The following is a 16,102-nucleotide window of genomic DNA, read 5'->3' as shown; positions in this document are numbered from 1 at the left end:
CATGATGATTTCCAACTTGCAGCAACAACGGCAAGTTACCGAGCAGCTGAGGAGAGAGGCTGCGATTAAACGTATTAGTGTTTCGCAAGCAGTGCTAGATATAATGAAATATATAACTGAGCACGAGCAAGAGGATTGCCTCTTGGTTGGGTTCAGTTCTCAGAAAGCAAATCCATTCAGAGAGAAGAGTAGCTGTACCCTTCTGTAAAATAAAATCCGTGCAGTTACAATATTTAGTGGTTGCTTTATAAAATGTATAAAGCACATGTCAACGTGGCTCTTCGGTACATCATGGCATTTGTGAAATATTAAGCTTTTAGTATAACACTTTTTTATGTACCATGTAAATCAGTGTTATTTCCATTTCAGAAGATGATGTTGTGGTAAACCCATTTGTGAGACTATCTATTCTCATCTTACACCTAACTCAAAGTCTATTGTGCCTACATGCATATTGAAAATTGTATCCCAACATACATTGGTCTTTCACCAGTATTATATTTTTGTACATGTAATTTAGATGAAGCTTATTAAATATACCGTTACTGATTATCTACATTTTAGATAATTATGAATATTTTAATTTCTATTGGGCCTATGAATAACCCCAATTTACAAACAAGTGATTTGCAAGTAAATTTAGTGCTATCAAATGTCAATAAAATAAAAATTTTGTACAACCTTGTCTTTATGGTATTTCACAATATGCATATTAACTGCATCCGTGCAAAATTCTTACATGCTGTTTATTTCATAATCACGTGTGTTTTACTTCAGAGGGAAGATGTGAGACTGCACAAACTGGATATAAGTACACCTACATATAAAATTATTGTAAATTGATTCAAATACGATTACGAGGTTGTACAAAAGAAATCTGATGTACTGGTGAAATCAGATGTGTGGATGTATTTAACATTTTTGGATGTCTCGGCAAAAGTGTGTTGTGAAATAGTTAATTGTATTTCTTTGATTAGATTTCATGTGAATGTATGCATACTTTTCTTTAAATATGTTTTAGTGTAATTAATTGATTTGTAATTAATTTGTGAATGCCATTTAAAAATGAAATTGTATTAATTGTATCTATGCTGATTGCCACAGGTTGAATTGTAACTATTAAGAAGCAAACGGTAAAATATCATGGCATTCATAATTACAACAAAAAGTATTAATTCTTTATCACATGGACAAGGATTTAACTTGTGTTTGCATTTCGAGAAATAATAATTGTGATTAAAGTAATTGTATGACTGAGTTTTTTTGTAACCACTTCCTCATCCAGTTCCCACAATGCTCCAGAAAAATGATGGAATTAGGAAATGTTCATTGTAGATAACATACAGTATGAGTGTAGAGGAATTTGCCAAAGAATGGAACATATGACATTTTTCTGATTGTCTTAACTGCCTGAAAGGCTTTGACGCATGTAGGTAACTACTTAACGATAATTTGTACATTCGGCAGTGTAAAATGGTTGAATTGGATACACTGCTATTTGTATAAACATATTAAAGATTCAGGGGAATTCTTCAAAGGACCATGTAATTCATATGTTGGTGCTGCAACGCAGAATTGGAGGGAATGCATTTCAAATTCTTCAGTTACAAACATAGCGTGCTCAGGTTGCCATTTGAGGTTGCGTGAGTGTTTAGGTAAGCTTGGAAGACGAAGTAGTGGATTTTGGTCCCAAACTGGCATCGTCCCTCAAATTTTTTTTGTTGTTTTCAGTAGGCCTATGTATAACTTCACAAGAAGTCAAGAGTATTTACAAATGGCTTTTAAGGAACCTGAAGGTTCATTGCCGCCCTCACATAAGCCCGCCATCGGTCCCTATCCTGTGCAAGGTTAATCCAGTCCCTATCATCATATCCCACCTCCCTTAAATCCATTTTAATATCCTCCCATCAATAAGAATATCATATAATACTTCTCTCTTAACAGAGTCATATGCCATCATTCGCAATTTCGACTTCTGAAAGTGTGGGTTCGGCTATAAATGGCTCAGCAGTTAGTATTTCAATTTCGTCCCGATCATTTCTATTTGGCCTATGTACATTTAGTAATTGCGCAAAATAGTTTTTCCATCAAGAGTACATAAATAAATAATCACTCTTGTACAGAAATGCCCTACTTTGTTATTTTAAAGTTTCTGTATCACACGTGTAAGTACATACTACCTAAATAATTTACTCATATTGCATCATACTTTGAACACACTACATTGGTGCTGCTTTTGTGGTTTTCTCAATGCAAATGATAGTATAACAGTCTTGTATATACAGTCACGAAGCTTGAGTTGTGAGGGTGCTAGAAACAATAGACTATGCCGGTACTACTTGGCATTGTCTATAATGAGGCGATATTAGCGATCCTAGTGGTTAACTATCTATGGATGCATATTTACTACATATTAAGCTTCGTGACTGTCTATACTAGACTGTGATACTATGTTCAGCTATAAATTTGTTTTTGAAATTTCTTAAAGCAAAATAAATATTACTCAAAAATTAGAATCTCTTGGATTTCCTTAACTTATGTAGGCCCTACAATAATCACACCTCCATTGAAAATGATGGAAGATTGTTGCAGTTTTGCAAGCAACTACAAGAGCTAGTAACACACGCTATCATATGATTGAACCCAGTATTCCACTATGATATGGAGAATTTTTTATTCCTTGTTCCATATACTCTTAACACACAATCACTGAATAACGTGATATCTTTACTGTGTTAACTTTTGCAATTTACCTGGCTGACAAGTTTAGAACTGGTATCCATTGCCTGAAGTTACACTTCTGTATCAAATGTGGCTTCGGACAATGAAGGATATCACTTCGAAACTATTTAGCCAGGTAAATTGCAAAAGTTAACACAGTAAAGATATAAAGTTATTCAGGGAGAATGTTTTTAATTAGTTATTTAACGACGCTATATGAACTCGGTTATTTAGCATTGAGTTTGGTCATCGCAGGATATTTGGCAAGATGAAGGTCGAGAATTCGCCATACAGTAGAGGAAAACCTCGGAAAAAACCCAACTAGGTAATAAGTCCAAGCGGGACTCTAATGCAACTCCAGATCTGCAGGCAGGCACCTCAACCTACTGAACTACACCAGTGGCTGAGATGGAGAAGAATTGATCGAACTAACAATGAAGCGTCCACACCTGTGGAGTAACGGTTAGCATGTCTAGCCGCGAAGCCAGGTGGCCCGGGTTCGATTCCCGGCCGGGACAAGTTATCTGGTTGAGGTTTTTTTCCGGGGTTTTCCCTCAACCCAATATGAGCAAATGCTGGGTAACTTACGGTGTTGGACCCCGGACTCATTTCACCGGCATTATCACCTTCATCTCATTCAGACGCTAAATAACCAAAGCTGTTGATAAAGCGTCGTAAAATAACCTACTAAAATAAATAAAAAACAATGAAGCTGACTCCAAAAGTAAACCTTGGGTAAAAGGTAATCGAAAAATTTAGTGGCTCTGACCATGGATAGTTCTCACTAAACTGACAGAGTGCAGTGAGTGTATGTCACATGATAGTGTAGGCATTCACACTACTCAAAGTATGGTACATGCTATTATTTGCTAATGCATCATTCCAAATGTTTTCACTTCTCCAGTTCGTATAGGCAACTACTCTTTCACATTTCGATCATCTAGTTCAAAAGTGCGACAACTAAAAAAAAAACAAGTTTTGAGATATCTTCAGTTGAAAGTTTCAAATAAATCACTTAGAAAGGAACAGAGTTCTGGTTCATAACCACGACAATTAGAAATGAGTCAGTATTCAGGACGAATATATCACAATCTTCCAGTTCATTATTAATACATTTCGAAATGTACTAATAATGAATTAGTAAAGTCCATAGTTATAATTATTTCTAAAGCAATTTATTTAGTTTTTTTTTTTCGCTTTTTGGTTGTAAATATGACATTGCAATACTGAATTGGAAAGAGCTCCGAAAGGGGCTTTCAGTAGTATAACTAAAAAATGGCAATTTTTGAGTTTTCGCACTTTTGAACTGGACGGTCGATTTGTCTATGAAGGTTTATGTGCGCAGTTTGAGGAAATGTTTGACAAGATCTTATAAACAGGTCCCTTGTGAGACACTACCAGGACTGTAACTGGCTTCATCGATCAATAATCCCCCTCTGCATTTCTTCTCATAGAACTTTGATCAATACGTAATCGCATAATTTTATTGTCATTTCATAGTGTGTACTAACCTGTGTTACTGGAGTCAAAATGGCATCTGTCTGCAGTTACACATTCTCGACATCACTTAATGAAATTTCCATTTTAAATTTCTCTATAGTATGCAAGCTATTCCTGTAGACTCCACCATTTTTATTTTTAAGAGTTCCCCAAAAGTAATTGTTGCATACTGTGTGATAGAGGAAACATGCAGATTATAAGTAGATAGACGATTTGTATGCACTAAAAACTCCTAAAATATATATGCCACTACACACTAAAAAATTTTTTAGAAATATGGATTTCAAAAATAATCTATGCACTGCTTCGGTACACTTTTCGTGAGAGATTCAGATAACTTATAACTATAATTTTACTTTTAAAAAGTCTCCAAATATTTTCACTTGTGTTAATGCTATTGCCTTTGCCATAGTTTAAATGGCAATAAACAGAAATTTTTCCAAGTTTTCTCTCATGAAGGAATGCCTTTCTTCCGTCAATACGATCTTGTATATTGAAAATTATTGTTCAACATCACAGGATTAACTGGGGCAAAAAAAGGACCTTTGCAAGATCCCCAGTATTTAGCCCAGATCATCTGCCCCTTTCAACAGAGATGTCACTTTCTGTAAATGACTTCTTAGACCACTATTTTCTGGCATATTGTGACAATTTTTTTTTTAGAAAACTTCATCTTGAAAGGGACAAACTAGAGTGTGGGCAACTATGAAAAATAACGATACATGTAGGTCTACCTTCGTTGTATAAGACGCAGCCTAATTTTAAGGTCTATTTTGAGAACAAGAAAGTGCGTCTTATACACCAACAAATACGGTAAATATGTACCAAAATCTTTGAAAATTTATCCGGCGTGGCTTAGTGGATAAACCATCAGCACGTAGAGCTGAAAACCCGGGTTCAAATCCCGGCGCCGGAGAGAATTTTTCTCTGTTCCATCACTCTTTCATCATATGATGACGCAGAATATCTGCATGGAAATATCATATGTACTTCGGTACATCAAAATATATATGATATGCGTAATAAATCACTTTGTGATTTAAGACAGCGCCTATACCGTCGGATCCCGGCCAACCAGTCACTCATTTGAGTGCACCTCAACACATGTATGGACTTCGGTCCTGCGTTCATAGACATCTATGACGTAGTGCAGAGGGCGGCCACTAGAGGGAACCCAGGAGATGGAGCTTAATCTGAGACGATTCTAAACGGCGTCGGGGTTGTATCCGGCGTGGCTTAGTGGATAAAGCATCAGCACGTAGAGCTGAAAACCCGGGTTCAAATCCCGGCGCCGGAGAGAATTTTTCTCCGTTCCATCACTCTTTCATCATATGATGACGCAGAATATCTGCATCATATGTACTTCGGTACATCAAAATATATATGATATGCGTAATAAATCACTTTGTGATTTAAGACAGCGCCTATACCGTCGGATCCCGGCCAACCAGTCACTCATTCGAGTGCACCTCAACACATGTATGGACTTCGGTCCTGCGTTCATAGACATCTATGACGTAGTGCAGAGGGCGGCCACTAGAGGGAACCCAAGAGATGGAGCTTAATCTGAGACGATTCTAAACGGCGTCGGGGTTATATCCAGCGTGGCTTAGTGGATAAAGCATCAGCACGTAGAGCTGAAAACCCGGGTTCAAATCCCGGCGCCGGAGAGAATTTTTCTCCGTTCCATCACTCTTTCATCATATGATGACGCAGAATATCTGCATCATATGTACTTCGGTACATCAAAATATATTTGAAAATTTAGTATTTTATTATTTGAATTTCATACCTCCAACCAGTAAAACAGTCTGGGGAATTATTTACGAAAGTAATATGTGATTTTCGTTATACGACAGTATTTTACTGGGAGTGGGAAATACACTAATCAATATTTAACATTTCAACAAAATTGGAATTATTTCATCACCACTTTGTCCATTGTGCAGTATTCAGGAAGAAATGGATCAGAATCATCTTCAGTGATGTCCAGCCTTCTTTCTCTAAACCCACCATGTGTGAGTAATATTGCAGAGCAAGACAGTTAATGGCTGCGTTCAGCCGGGACAGCGCTGGGGTAGCGATTCATTTTTGCTGAGTTACAGCAGCTGTTAGCAGCTGAACAACCAGACTGCAAAATGTCCGCTGTGTTTACAAAGAAACACGCCATTGTTCTTTCTACTCCGGCACCATTGGTTGATGTCTACCCCCTCCACTTTCGCTGGCTAGCAGCAGGCTTGCAGCGAAAAAAATTTTGCTATGAAAAATGGTGGCCGCTATTTCAGCGCTGTCGGCCAGCAAGGCATTCAGTGCTGTCGCTATTTCAGCACTACCTCAGCGCTGTCCCGGCTGAATGCAGCCAATGGCTTTACTGCCAAGAACTCAGCATTAGTTAACAACATTATCATCATGGATAATGCGTAAAATGTAGTCATTCTCAGTCAACAAAAACAAATTTCACCACTGGGCAAGAAGGGCTGAAAAGTATTAAACACGTATAAAAAATAAATGCAATATAAGTGGAAAACTACAAAAGGAAGTAAACACAAGCCTCAAGGTTGAACATGTTGAATTAACACAAACAAAAGTAATGCAAAACACTCTTTACATTATTTATTCAAGTGGTTTGTACCTGCATACAGCTCGTGATAAATTTGTACAGGACTGTTATTGACTGTAGCTGTATAGTGATACAATCTGAGTTCTTCGACCACTTTCAACAATGATAACAAATTGTCTCATGACAATGCAATTTCAATTTTAACAAATGGCTCTGTCAGCAATCATACTGACAACTTACCAAATAGACAGCAAAGATACAAACACACAGGAAAACCTGACAAAAATAAATATTAAAAACTTGTTCCTTTTTATTTTAGTAATTTAAAGAATGTTGTATTATAGTAAGGAATAACAAAAAAAAAAAAAAAATGCCATGTTTTGAGATTGTATTGTTTTCTGTCCATTGCTGGAAAATCAACAGTTGATGTAATGTGACTGGATAGAATTTTTGTTTTGTATCTGAGATTTAACATGCTCATGTAAACAGGGAAACATAAAAATTGGCATCTCTGCTATTACTACACATTCGTATTTCTTTGCTGTCACTTTTGGTCATCTGCAAACACTTTGGCAGGCGAGATCATTCTCTTATTACTATTATTTTTTCCCCCCCGTTCAGATATGCGAACAAATATTTTTCTAACTTACTTCTGCTTTAATTTATCTTCATAATTTATATTTTAATGATACATTGTTTGATATACAGCAGAACCTAAATTATCGGTCACAATGAAGGTTAGGGGATATACGGTTAACTGAAAAAAAAAATGGATAACCTGTTTTGCTTGTTCTTATAGTTTGACGACTTCAAGTGAAACTCCGTAAAACACGCCAACTTCTGGAATCTCTCTCTTTCTTTCTTCTCTCTCCCTTGCTCCTCGTCATTCAGTCACCAATCACCACGTAAATATCTGAGAGGGTGTGTGTGGGCATCGCGACCAATAAGAACCACTCCCCAGTATTACCACAATAACGGATTCTTCATTTTTGCCTCGACTCTCGGCTAGGAAGGTTCCATTATGCTAGCATTGCAGGCAAATAGTCAACCTTTTAATGCTTTTGTTAGCAGGTTTGACAAACTGTGAGTGGACCTGCAAGTACATAGTGCATAGTGCTCTCTCCCTTCCCCCGTGCTTTCTCACTTGCTCCTCCCCAAGACAGCCAGCGCTCACGTAGTAACTCGGTCAGGGTTTCAGTTCGATTTGTCAATCTATACCTTATATTAATGTTCTTTTAAAGTAGTCTTACTTTTTTCTCAAATTTTCCAGAATTTTTTTTCTCTGATTTCCATTCTAATTCTCCGAAATATTGTTCATCCAAGTGGTTATGTTGCACCCCGGTTTCCGTCACCTGTTTCTACAGGCTACTCTGTAAAAGCTAGTGGCTAGGCTATCTTAGCTCTTTCCTGAAAATATTTACTGTTTGGAATTGAAATTCCACGTAATATTATAAAACTGTTTAAAATAATTTAAAGAGGGGACACTAGGACTGAGTTTTTGGCCAAAATAGTAAAAATAAATATTTTCTTTTTACATAAATAATTACAGTAAAACCTCGATACGACTTATTACGCTATCCCGTGTAATACGCTTTTTTTTTGTCCGGACCCTGCACATTTCATATATAACGCCTTTATAAAATACCCCGTTTGTTGCGCTCAAGTCCCGCATAATACGCTATTTTTGTGGAATATTTTCGATGTAATTTTCAGCAATGTACTGTAACAGCAATGAAATATCTTAGTCATTGAACTCACTGGTGCCATTAACCCGAAAAGTATTGGTATTCAACCCTTTACCTGCGCATTTAAACCTTCATACTTCATACCTTAGTATATCCAACCCTCTTGTTATGCTCTCTCTTTACCTGCGCCCTTAAAGCCTACATACAGTTACAATACCTCACCCTCTTGCTAACCCTCTCTCAAACAGCATTTCTCACTCGGCCGTAATAAAATTCTGGAAATTTTTGCTGGGCAGTTTGTTGTCCTTTAGTGTATTGAAGTGTCTGCGAATGTGTTTACAATGAGTGTTAAACGAAAAGTGCTTTCTGTGTCGGAAAAATTGGAAATCTTACGAAAGTACGATGAGAACAGTATTCTTACTCAGAAACAACTCTCTGATTCATTAGGAATCCCATCATCGACATTAAGAACGATAATAAAAAATCGCGACTCAATCACTACAGCTGCGACGTAGGGAGGATATAATCGCAGGAAATTGAAGTGTGGTAAACATGAGGACTTGGAAAACACGCACACGACAAACAACTACAAAAGACTTTTTTTTTTTTCGAAAGAATTAAATACAGTACATATTGTAAATGTCTTTGACGTACAGTAAAGTAATTACATAATTGAGTAATACTGTATTGCCTTTAATGAATCATGTATTTCAATAAAGAAAAATGCTAATAGATACTGTATATAAGTCAAAATTAGTATACCCAGCTAATACGCGGTTTACACCCGGTCCTTTGAACAGCGTCTTATCGGGGTTTTACTATATCTTATACATTTGAATCGGTTATTGTTGAAAGGAACCAAGTCCACTTTTTAAAGTTTTGAGATAATCGAAAAAAACTGTTTTGTGAATAATCTATCGAAGATTAAACCAAAATATATTGTATAAATAAAATACAAATGTACAATATATTGCGGTTTAATCTTCAATAGATTCACAAAATCGTCGTTTTCGATTATCTCAAAACTTTAAAAAGTGGATTTAGTTCCTTTCAACAATAACCGATTCATTTATTTAACAATTTGTCCTACATTTAGCCCCCGCCTACTACTTTTAAAGATCTGTCGACCATTTTTTAAATGCTACATGCAGCTCTTTTAAACCTACAACACCCACTACTAAAAATGATATTTTCTCAAAACTACGTTTTTGGTCAATAATAAAGTTCCTAGCAGTTTTCATTTGCTCCGATTTACATGAAACTTTGTAAGTAAACTCAGCACACTCCAATACACAAAGCTGTGGATGGAACCAGCTCTTTACTGAAAACTTTTCATGATATGAATTTTTAACTTTTAAAAAGTGAAGAATATTATCAAGGAAAAATTATGATTCGTAAGAAGATTTTTATCTCATGAACCAATTCTCAAATTTAAAAATCCATGCGCAGTTTTATCATGAAATGTAAGTCCTTCACAGAAAATTTTTAAAGGCAAAGACAATTCTGAAGTCATCTGGGATATTTTGAATTTACGCATAATTTAATATCATTAAAATAAGTGAAAATTAATATCTAAGGGATTAATGAATGAAACTTGATGTAATTTGGTAGTTATTTAAATGTACAGACACAACAAACCCGCCAAATTTGAAAGGAATTAATCAAAAACTTTAAAAGTTTCAAAGCTCAGTCCCAGTGTTCCTTAAGTAACTATCACGTGATTTCCCCTGTTTCGATGATCCTATGACATAACCACTCAGACGGACAATAAAAAAAACGTACAGGAATGAAGTTTTATCATCTTGCTCCTAAAGTCTCATCTGATTCAAATGCAGTCTGTAGTCAAACAAGCAATTCAGGCACTATTTCTTCTTCTCCTCCACTAACGTCAATGTCACACTTGTAGTCTCACACGCAAGGTCAGCAATAATGTCATTTCCTTTTTATTTCATACACAGAATGCCCCAAGTCTGTATCCAACCAATGATTAATGTTTTCATCCACATCAAAGAATGATCAATTTGCTCTACTAACTTTTTAACATCTTTCATTAATATGGAATATTCTTCCAATGTCATTCTCTTCAAACCCTTGAAATTCATCTGCAAGTTCCTCAATGTCAAGGTTACTGCACTTATATCGGACTGTGAGGAGTGATTGTGGGTGTGAATGCCAACAGAGTATCAAAGGAAGAGTTAAATGTACACTCTCCGGTTTTGAAGTCCTGCAGTGCAGGTTTTTTGCTAGACCCTTTATATTGAAGAATGTGAATCGAATTTTAGCGGGAATTTCGTGATTAATTAGGTGTGGAAAAAGCTGGAAGACCATCGGATAATTTAATATCAGTTAATCAAGGTTCTACTGTATCTCATTAGTATTTGCTATAAGTAATTCCAGATGAAATCATGTTAAATCAAAGACATTCTTATTAAAGCGTCTAAATTTTACATATCCTCATATTAATATCATACTACCGTCATGTACTAAAATTTGGTAATTTCTCTATAGGACATAACAAAAAATTAGAATACTTCCTTTTTTCCTACATCAATTTCTTAGATTAATGCAATAATGTTAGAAATTCCATCTGTTCGCACATCCCTAATATTTTTTCTACTCTTTTACTGTCCTTGTTTCATTTGTTTTTAAATCTCTCATTGTAAAAGAAGTGACGGAAATTGTACAGAAATAAAATATACTTATTACATACTATGAGAGATCTTTCATCTGGTATTGGTATCTTAAATTGGCAATTTTTATATCCATCATTTTTTCATTAATTGGCAGAACTTGTTGATTCATTTACTAAAACTCTATAAGGAGATAAATATTTATGCATTTGTTTGTTTATTAATGATATTACAAAATTATAAACAAACCAATTTCAACAAATACTTACAAAATTTAATTCATACAGACGCCTACATGGACTAACTTAAGAATACAAAGCCCAACAATAGAAATGGAAGCTAGAACTTACCACTGACAGGAATCAGGTAAAGAAAGGCAGACTTCAGAGGATTGTCTTAGGTATAACTTGAGAAGAGGGAAGTACTGGAGAATGGAAATTCCTGTAAAGGAGTTTTTATTTATAAACAAACAAGATGGCTGAAAGTTAATGGAAAATTTTCTATGAAGTAAAATAATATTGCTGAATTATCAATTTTTTAACTGTGTGGGTTACCATTCTTTTGTGTTAGAGAAAAATAATTTGAGATCATAAAAGACAAACACACTACCAGAGAAAATTTTATATTGACTAAGTAAGCTAGCAAATAAAACACTATGATGAATAAGATAATATATTAAGAAATCCATATAACTGACCGTGTCTGTGTTCTGAAAATGATTTTCGTATATTATTTCACTTCATATAACATCTAATTTTATTAATTCTATTTTTCACCCTTTTATTATTTTCTAAATGTAGCACAATATAAAATCAGTGAAATCTGAATTAATGGATGCCAACTGTACAACATTTTTTAATCCTGCAGCATATTGCATAGTACAATATCTTCTGGAACAACATAAAACTAGTATTCAAATTTGTTCTCAGCTCTGTTTTATTCATTTTTAAACGTACTGCTATAAAAATCATACATATTTTATTTTTATAAATTAATTGCTTTTTTTATCTCCAATTTTTTTCATTGATTTTTCCCAAACTAATGCTTAATTAAAATAAAGAACCATACCATATATTATAGAAGAACTTTTGAAAAAGAAATAAATCAGCAAGTTACTTTAACTTTAAAGGCCAATTTAAGACACCAGCTCGTTTATTCCTTGTTTCAAATCAGAATAAGTTTAATATTGTATATTTATTATGCCTGTATTTACATTTCCATCACTAAGTACACAATAAGATAAATTTCGTTGCTGTATTTTGTGGACCACAAAACAAACCTGTTTCTTTAAGAAATGTACCTATTTCTTTCTACTGAGGTCTTGGAAAGATGGCAGTAAAAAGTTTCAGAATTCTTCTCACTAAAGACTAGTAAAGAAATGGAGAAAACAAGAGACAATCATAAGAACAATAAAAGCCAATGTTTTCAGTTTACATTACATAAATGGTTACAGGGAATGTGATGGTAATTAAATCTGAAAGTTGACTTCTTCAATTGTGTAACGGATGAAAGTTTTCAAACAGTTGACTAATATTACATTATGAACAATGGCCGCTAATTTTCACTAAGGAAGTGTGTAACTTTTATAAAAAAAATTACAAGAGGAAGTTTTATGTAATAAAGAAAGAACTAAACATAGAATTTGTCTTAGTCTACATATTAACAGAATGAAAGAAATATATATATAGAATTGGTGTCACAAGAGTCTCCTGTATTACCAATCAACTGGTCGACCAGCAAAGAGATGGATTAAGACCATAACAGGCCACAAGGCCTAACACTTGTCTGGAAGTTGACGATTTTCCTGATCTATTATTATAATTATTCTTCCAATCTATTTTTTTTTTTTTTTAATTTACGCTTTTTTTTACACATATATTCAGTAATAAATATCTTACAATATAAATCATTCTCTGGACATGTAATGTGTCTTGTGGTTCAGAAAATACATCAGTAGCACATACTACATACTGTATATTCAAAAACAGAATCCATAGCGTCATTTTTCTCCTAACATAGTATGTGCATGCTGCCTGGCCTTATTGTTCAATTTCACTTTATGGAGTCCAATGTGCTTTCCAATAAAAATAGTTCCTATAGACGTTCTGTTAATTCTAAACTTAATATAAAATTTACAGCCATACAGAGAACAGTAGTTCAAAGCACCAAAACGGATTTTCATGACAATGCAAAATTTGACTTAATTTCAGGGGTGGCTCCTTAAGGTTATAGCAAATTTGTGCTACAACCAAACATTTTAGAAGCCATAAAGTAAGAGCTGAAATAATTCTAGATCATATGAACATGATTAGTTTGCTTCGGAGAATCGTGAGATTCATTTGTAGGAGCCTCATCATTGACTCGTCGGAGTGAATGAACATACTTTTTATGAGAACAGAGTTCACCGGGATGAGGTAAAAAAAAAAAAATGTTGGTCCTATGTATTACATTTACTGTATGTTAAGTGTTTATAAATAAAGGCAATATTCTATATCCTTCTGTTCTGCCACTACTTTTTTTTTTCAACTCGCGTTAACAGATATTATCACAAGAAAATTATGGAGGTAGCTGGTAGAAAAAGTGAGAATAACTCCATTCACAGCTTTCTACATGCAATGATAGCCACCAACATATAGGCATGGGGTGTCCAAATTAAAAATAAGTATACAAGTTTTAAACTAAGACTAATTGAATAGTCAATGACTTAGTTGACAAGTGCTTGGCAGTGAAATCTACCAACCATGTTAAATATTTTATTTATGATTACTATTAATATCAATTTATTTACCACTTTTCTTTTTAAAATTTTAATTTTATTTAAATCTTATACTGGTATTTCAATAAAGAGCTCTTCTAAATTAGTCACCCAACTAGAAGATTAAATACTCTGCCTTGGAAACTGGGCACATGATAGTACAGTGCACTATGCTCTAAAGCTGACAGTTATGTGTGCGATTCCCAACGAGATCATAGATTTTTCCAATTGTCCTAATACTTTCGGCTGCACTATAGCCTGGGGAAAAATTTAGTCTCCAATAGTAATAAGTACTAGGGAGTCTTTTTCTTAGGAGTAAAGACAGCAAGTACTTAGGACTGAGTCTGCAAAAGTGGGAGTCTTAACTTCACATTACCCTGTGGACCTCCATTACCTGTATCAGAATTAACCTCACTTTTATGTCTAGAAATACGTCAGACTGCTTTAAACAATATCAACTATTCAGTGTCCTGAAGTTTCATGTTTATATAATGTAGCTTTTAATTTATACGAGATTTGAGGATTTCTGTATTTGCCAGCATATAAGATGCACGTTTTTTCTTCGAAAATAGGTCTGAAAAACAATATGCGTCCTATATGTCGATATTCAGTTTTTTATTACTGTCACTTATGAAAATTTTCTCCGTTTCGAGTTAAACTCTACAGGTATTCTCTTTTCGCTTCCTTGCAGTGCTTGAGAGCATTCCAGTTACAGAGAGTTCAGTGAATGCACATGCGCTGTTATTCACAATGACATCCTGTTTGTTTAAACTTCCCCATTTTTGTTGGGACTGTTGTGATTTCTGATAAATTTCTGCTGTTAATCTTCTTTAATTTCTTTGAAAATTATGGCTGAAAAACGTCGGCATTGCACTGCATATGCTAAGGAACATGGTAACAGAGCTGCAGGGAGGCATTTCGGGCCACCCACAACAAAGAAAATGATAAGAACTTGATCGAATCAGGAAGAGTATCTAAAAAAAAAAAAGCAACTGAGCAACTCACAGTAAACTTAACCTACGAATTGGAACTGCAAAATGGCCAGATTGAAACTCTTTCCTAGTTTGAGTACCTAGATAATGATGTTTGAATTACAGTAAATTTATTAAGCGATAAAGTGGTTTTCATAAAATATGTGTACAAAATGCGTCTTATATGCCAGTAAATATGGGCATGGTGATTGGGCTGTAGTGAAATATAAAAATCAAAGCTACTGTCATAACAGCATAATGAGTTTATGATAAAAAAAAAAAAGAAATAATATGAACTTCTACTGTCATATTCTAGTTGGAAAGCACAGTGGAACATTTTCTCTCAGCTTGCAGCTCTCCATACGCAGTTCAGTCTTAACAATGTAATAACAGTTGCTGACAATTCCCGATCTGAACAAGCATACCCAGCATGGCTGTGATAAAGAAAAGTGTCGCTCACTTCGTTCCAGTCTTCAACAAGCACAGTATTGGCCTGGCAACTCTCAAGGCAACAAGGCGGTTTTCAGGCCATGTAGATAAAAGTGTTGATATCATCTTCATCTCGCTTCATGTATTTATGCTCAATAAGCCACTCTATCTGTTCTTTTATCATTTTTTTGCTAGGCAAAAACATATTTTTCAAGATATCCACCAATTCTGTCTGCAGCTGGACGTTGGTGATTCGCTTTCGCATCTTCAGAATTTTAATAATTGCTTCCTGGAAAAATAAATGAAACATTCTTAAATGCCGTTTTCACTAGAAGGTACAACCATTTCAATTAGATTATTTGTAGTTCTTTTTTCTACACACATTTATATTCTAACTAGTGGCTTGTGCAGCAAATGTTGCAAACTAAGTTCATTAGACATTCAAAATAATAAACATTTTTCAGATTTATTTTCAATGAAGAATACCCAGACATTCTGAAAGTTATTTACTTCCATAATAATGAAACATACTCCCTCTGAATGACTTTTTTTATGCCAAATACTTTTTCTTGAACCTATACACCTTCAGTTTTTGAGTTTGAATGTGAAAACGCAAGTAAAAATGTCAGGATGATCAATCAGTTCTTCATGTGGGAGTAGAGTAGTAGCTATTTCAAGTCATTGCGGATTGTAGGTGAAAATTAAAAAAAAAAAAATGTCAGGTTTGCTATTCTTTCGAACAATAGACATAGCATCTTGGTATAGCTGCTGCATGTTTCGTAAACTACCCTGAAATGTAGAGGGTAAAATCATTTTATCCCGCTAAGAGATCTTGCTGAAATGATTGGGAG

General features: G+C 34.7%; 1 protein-coding gene across 2 annotated transcripts in view; it reads right to left on the bottom strand.

Annotated features, from left to right (window-relative positions):
• Positions 1 to 6,819: 6,819 nt before the first annotated feature.
• Positions 6,820 to 16,102, bottom strand: part of Cul5 (cullin 5) — a 36,877-nt gene continuing 27,594 nt past the window's right edge. For both annotated transcript variants that reach the window (XM_069838973.1, XM_069838974.1), the window contains exon 16: positions 6,820 to 15,540. In XM_069838973.1, coding sequence (XP_069695074.1) covers positions 15,346 to 15,540 — 195 coding nt within the window. In that variant the 3' untranslated portion in view covers positions 6,820 to 15,345. The remainder of the gene's footprint in view (positions 15,541 to 16,102) is intronic.

Source organism: Periplaneta americana, chromosome 11 (assembly GCF_040183065.1).
Source record: "Periplaneta americana isolate PAMFEO1 chromosome 11, P.americana_PAMFEO1_priV1, whole genome shotgun sequence".
Lineage (NCBI taxonomy): Eukaryota > Metazoa > Arthropoda > Insecta > Blattodea > Blattidae > Periplaneta > Periplaneta americana.
This window is presented reverse-complemented; position numbering and strand designations above follow the sequence as displayed.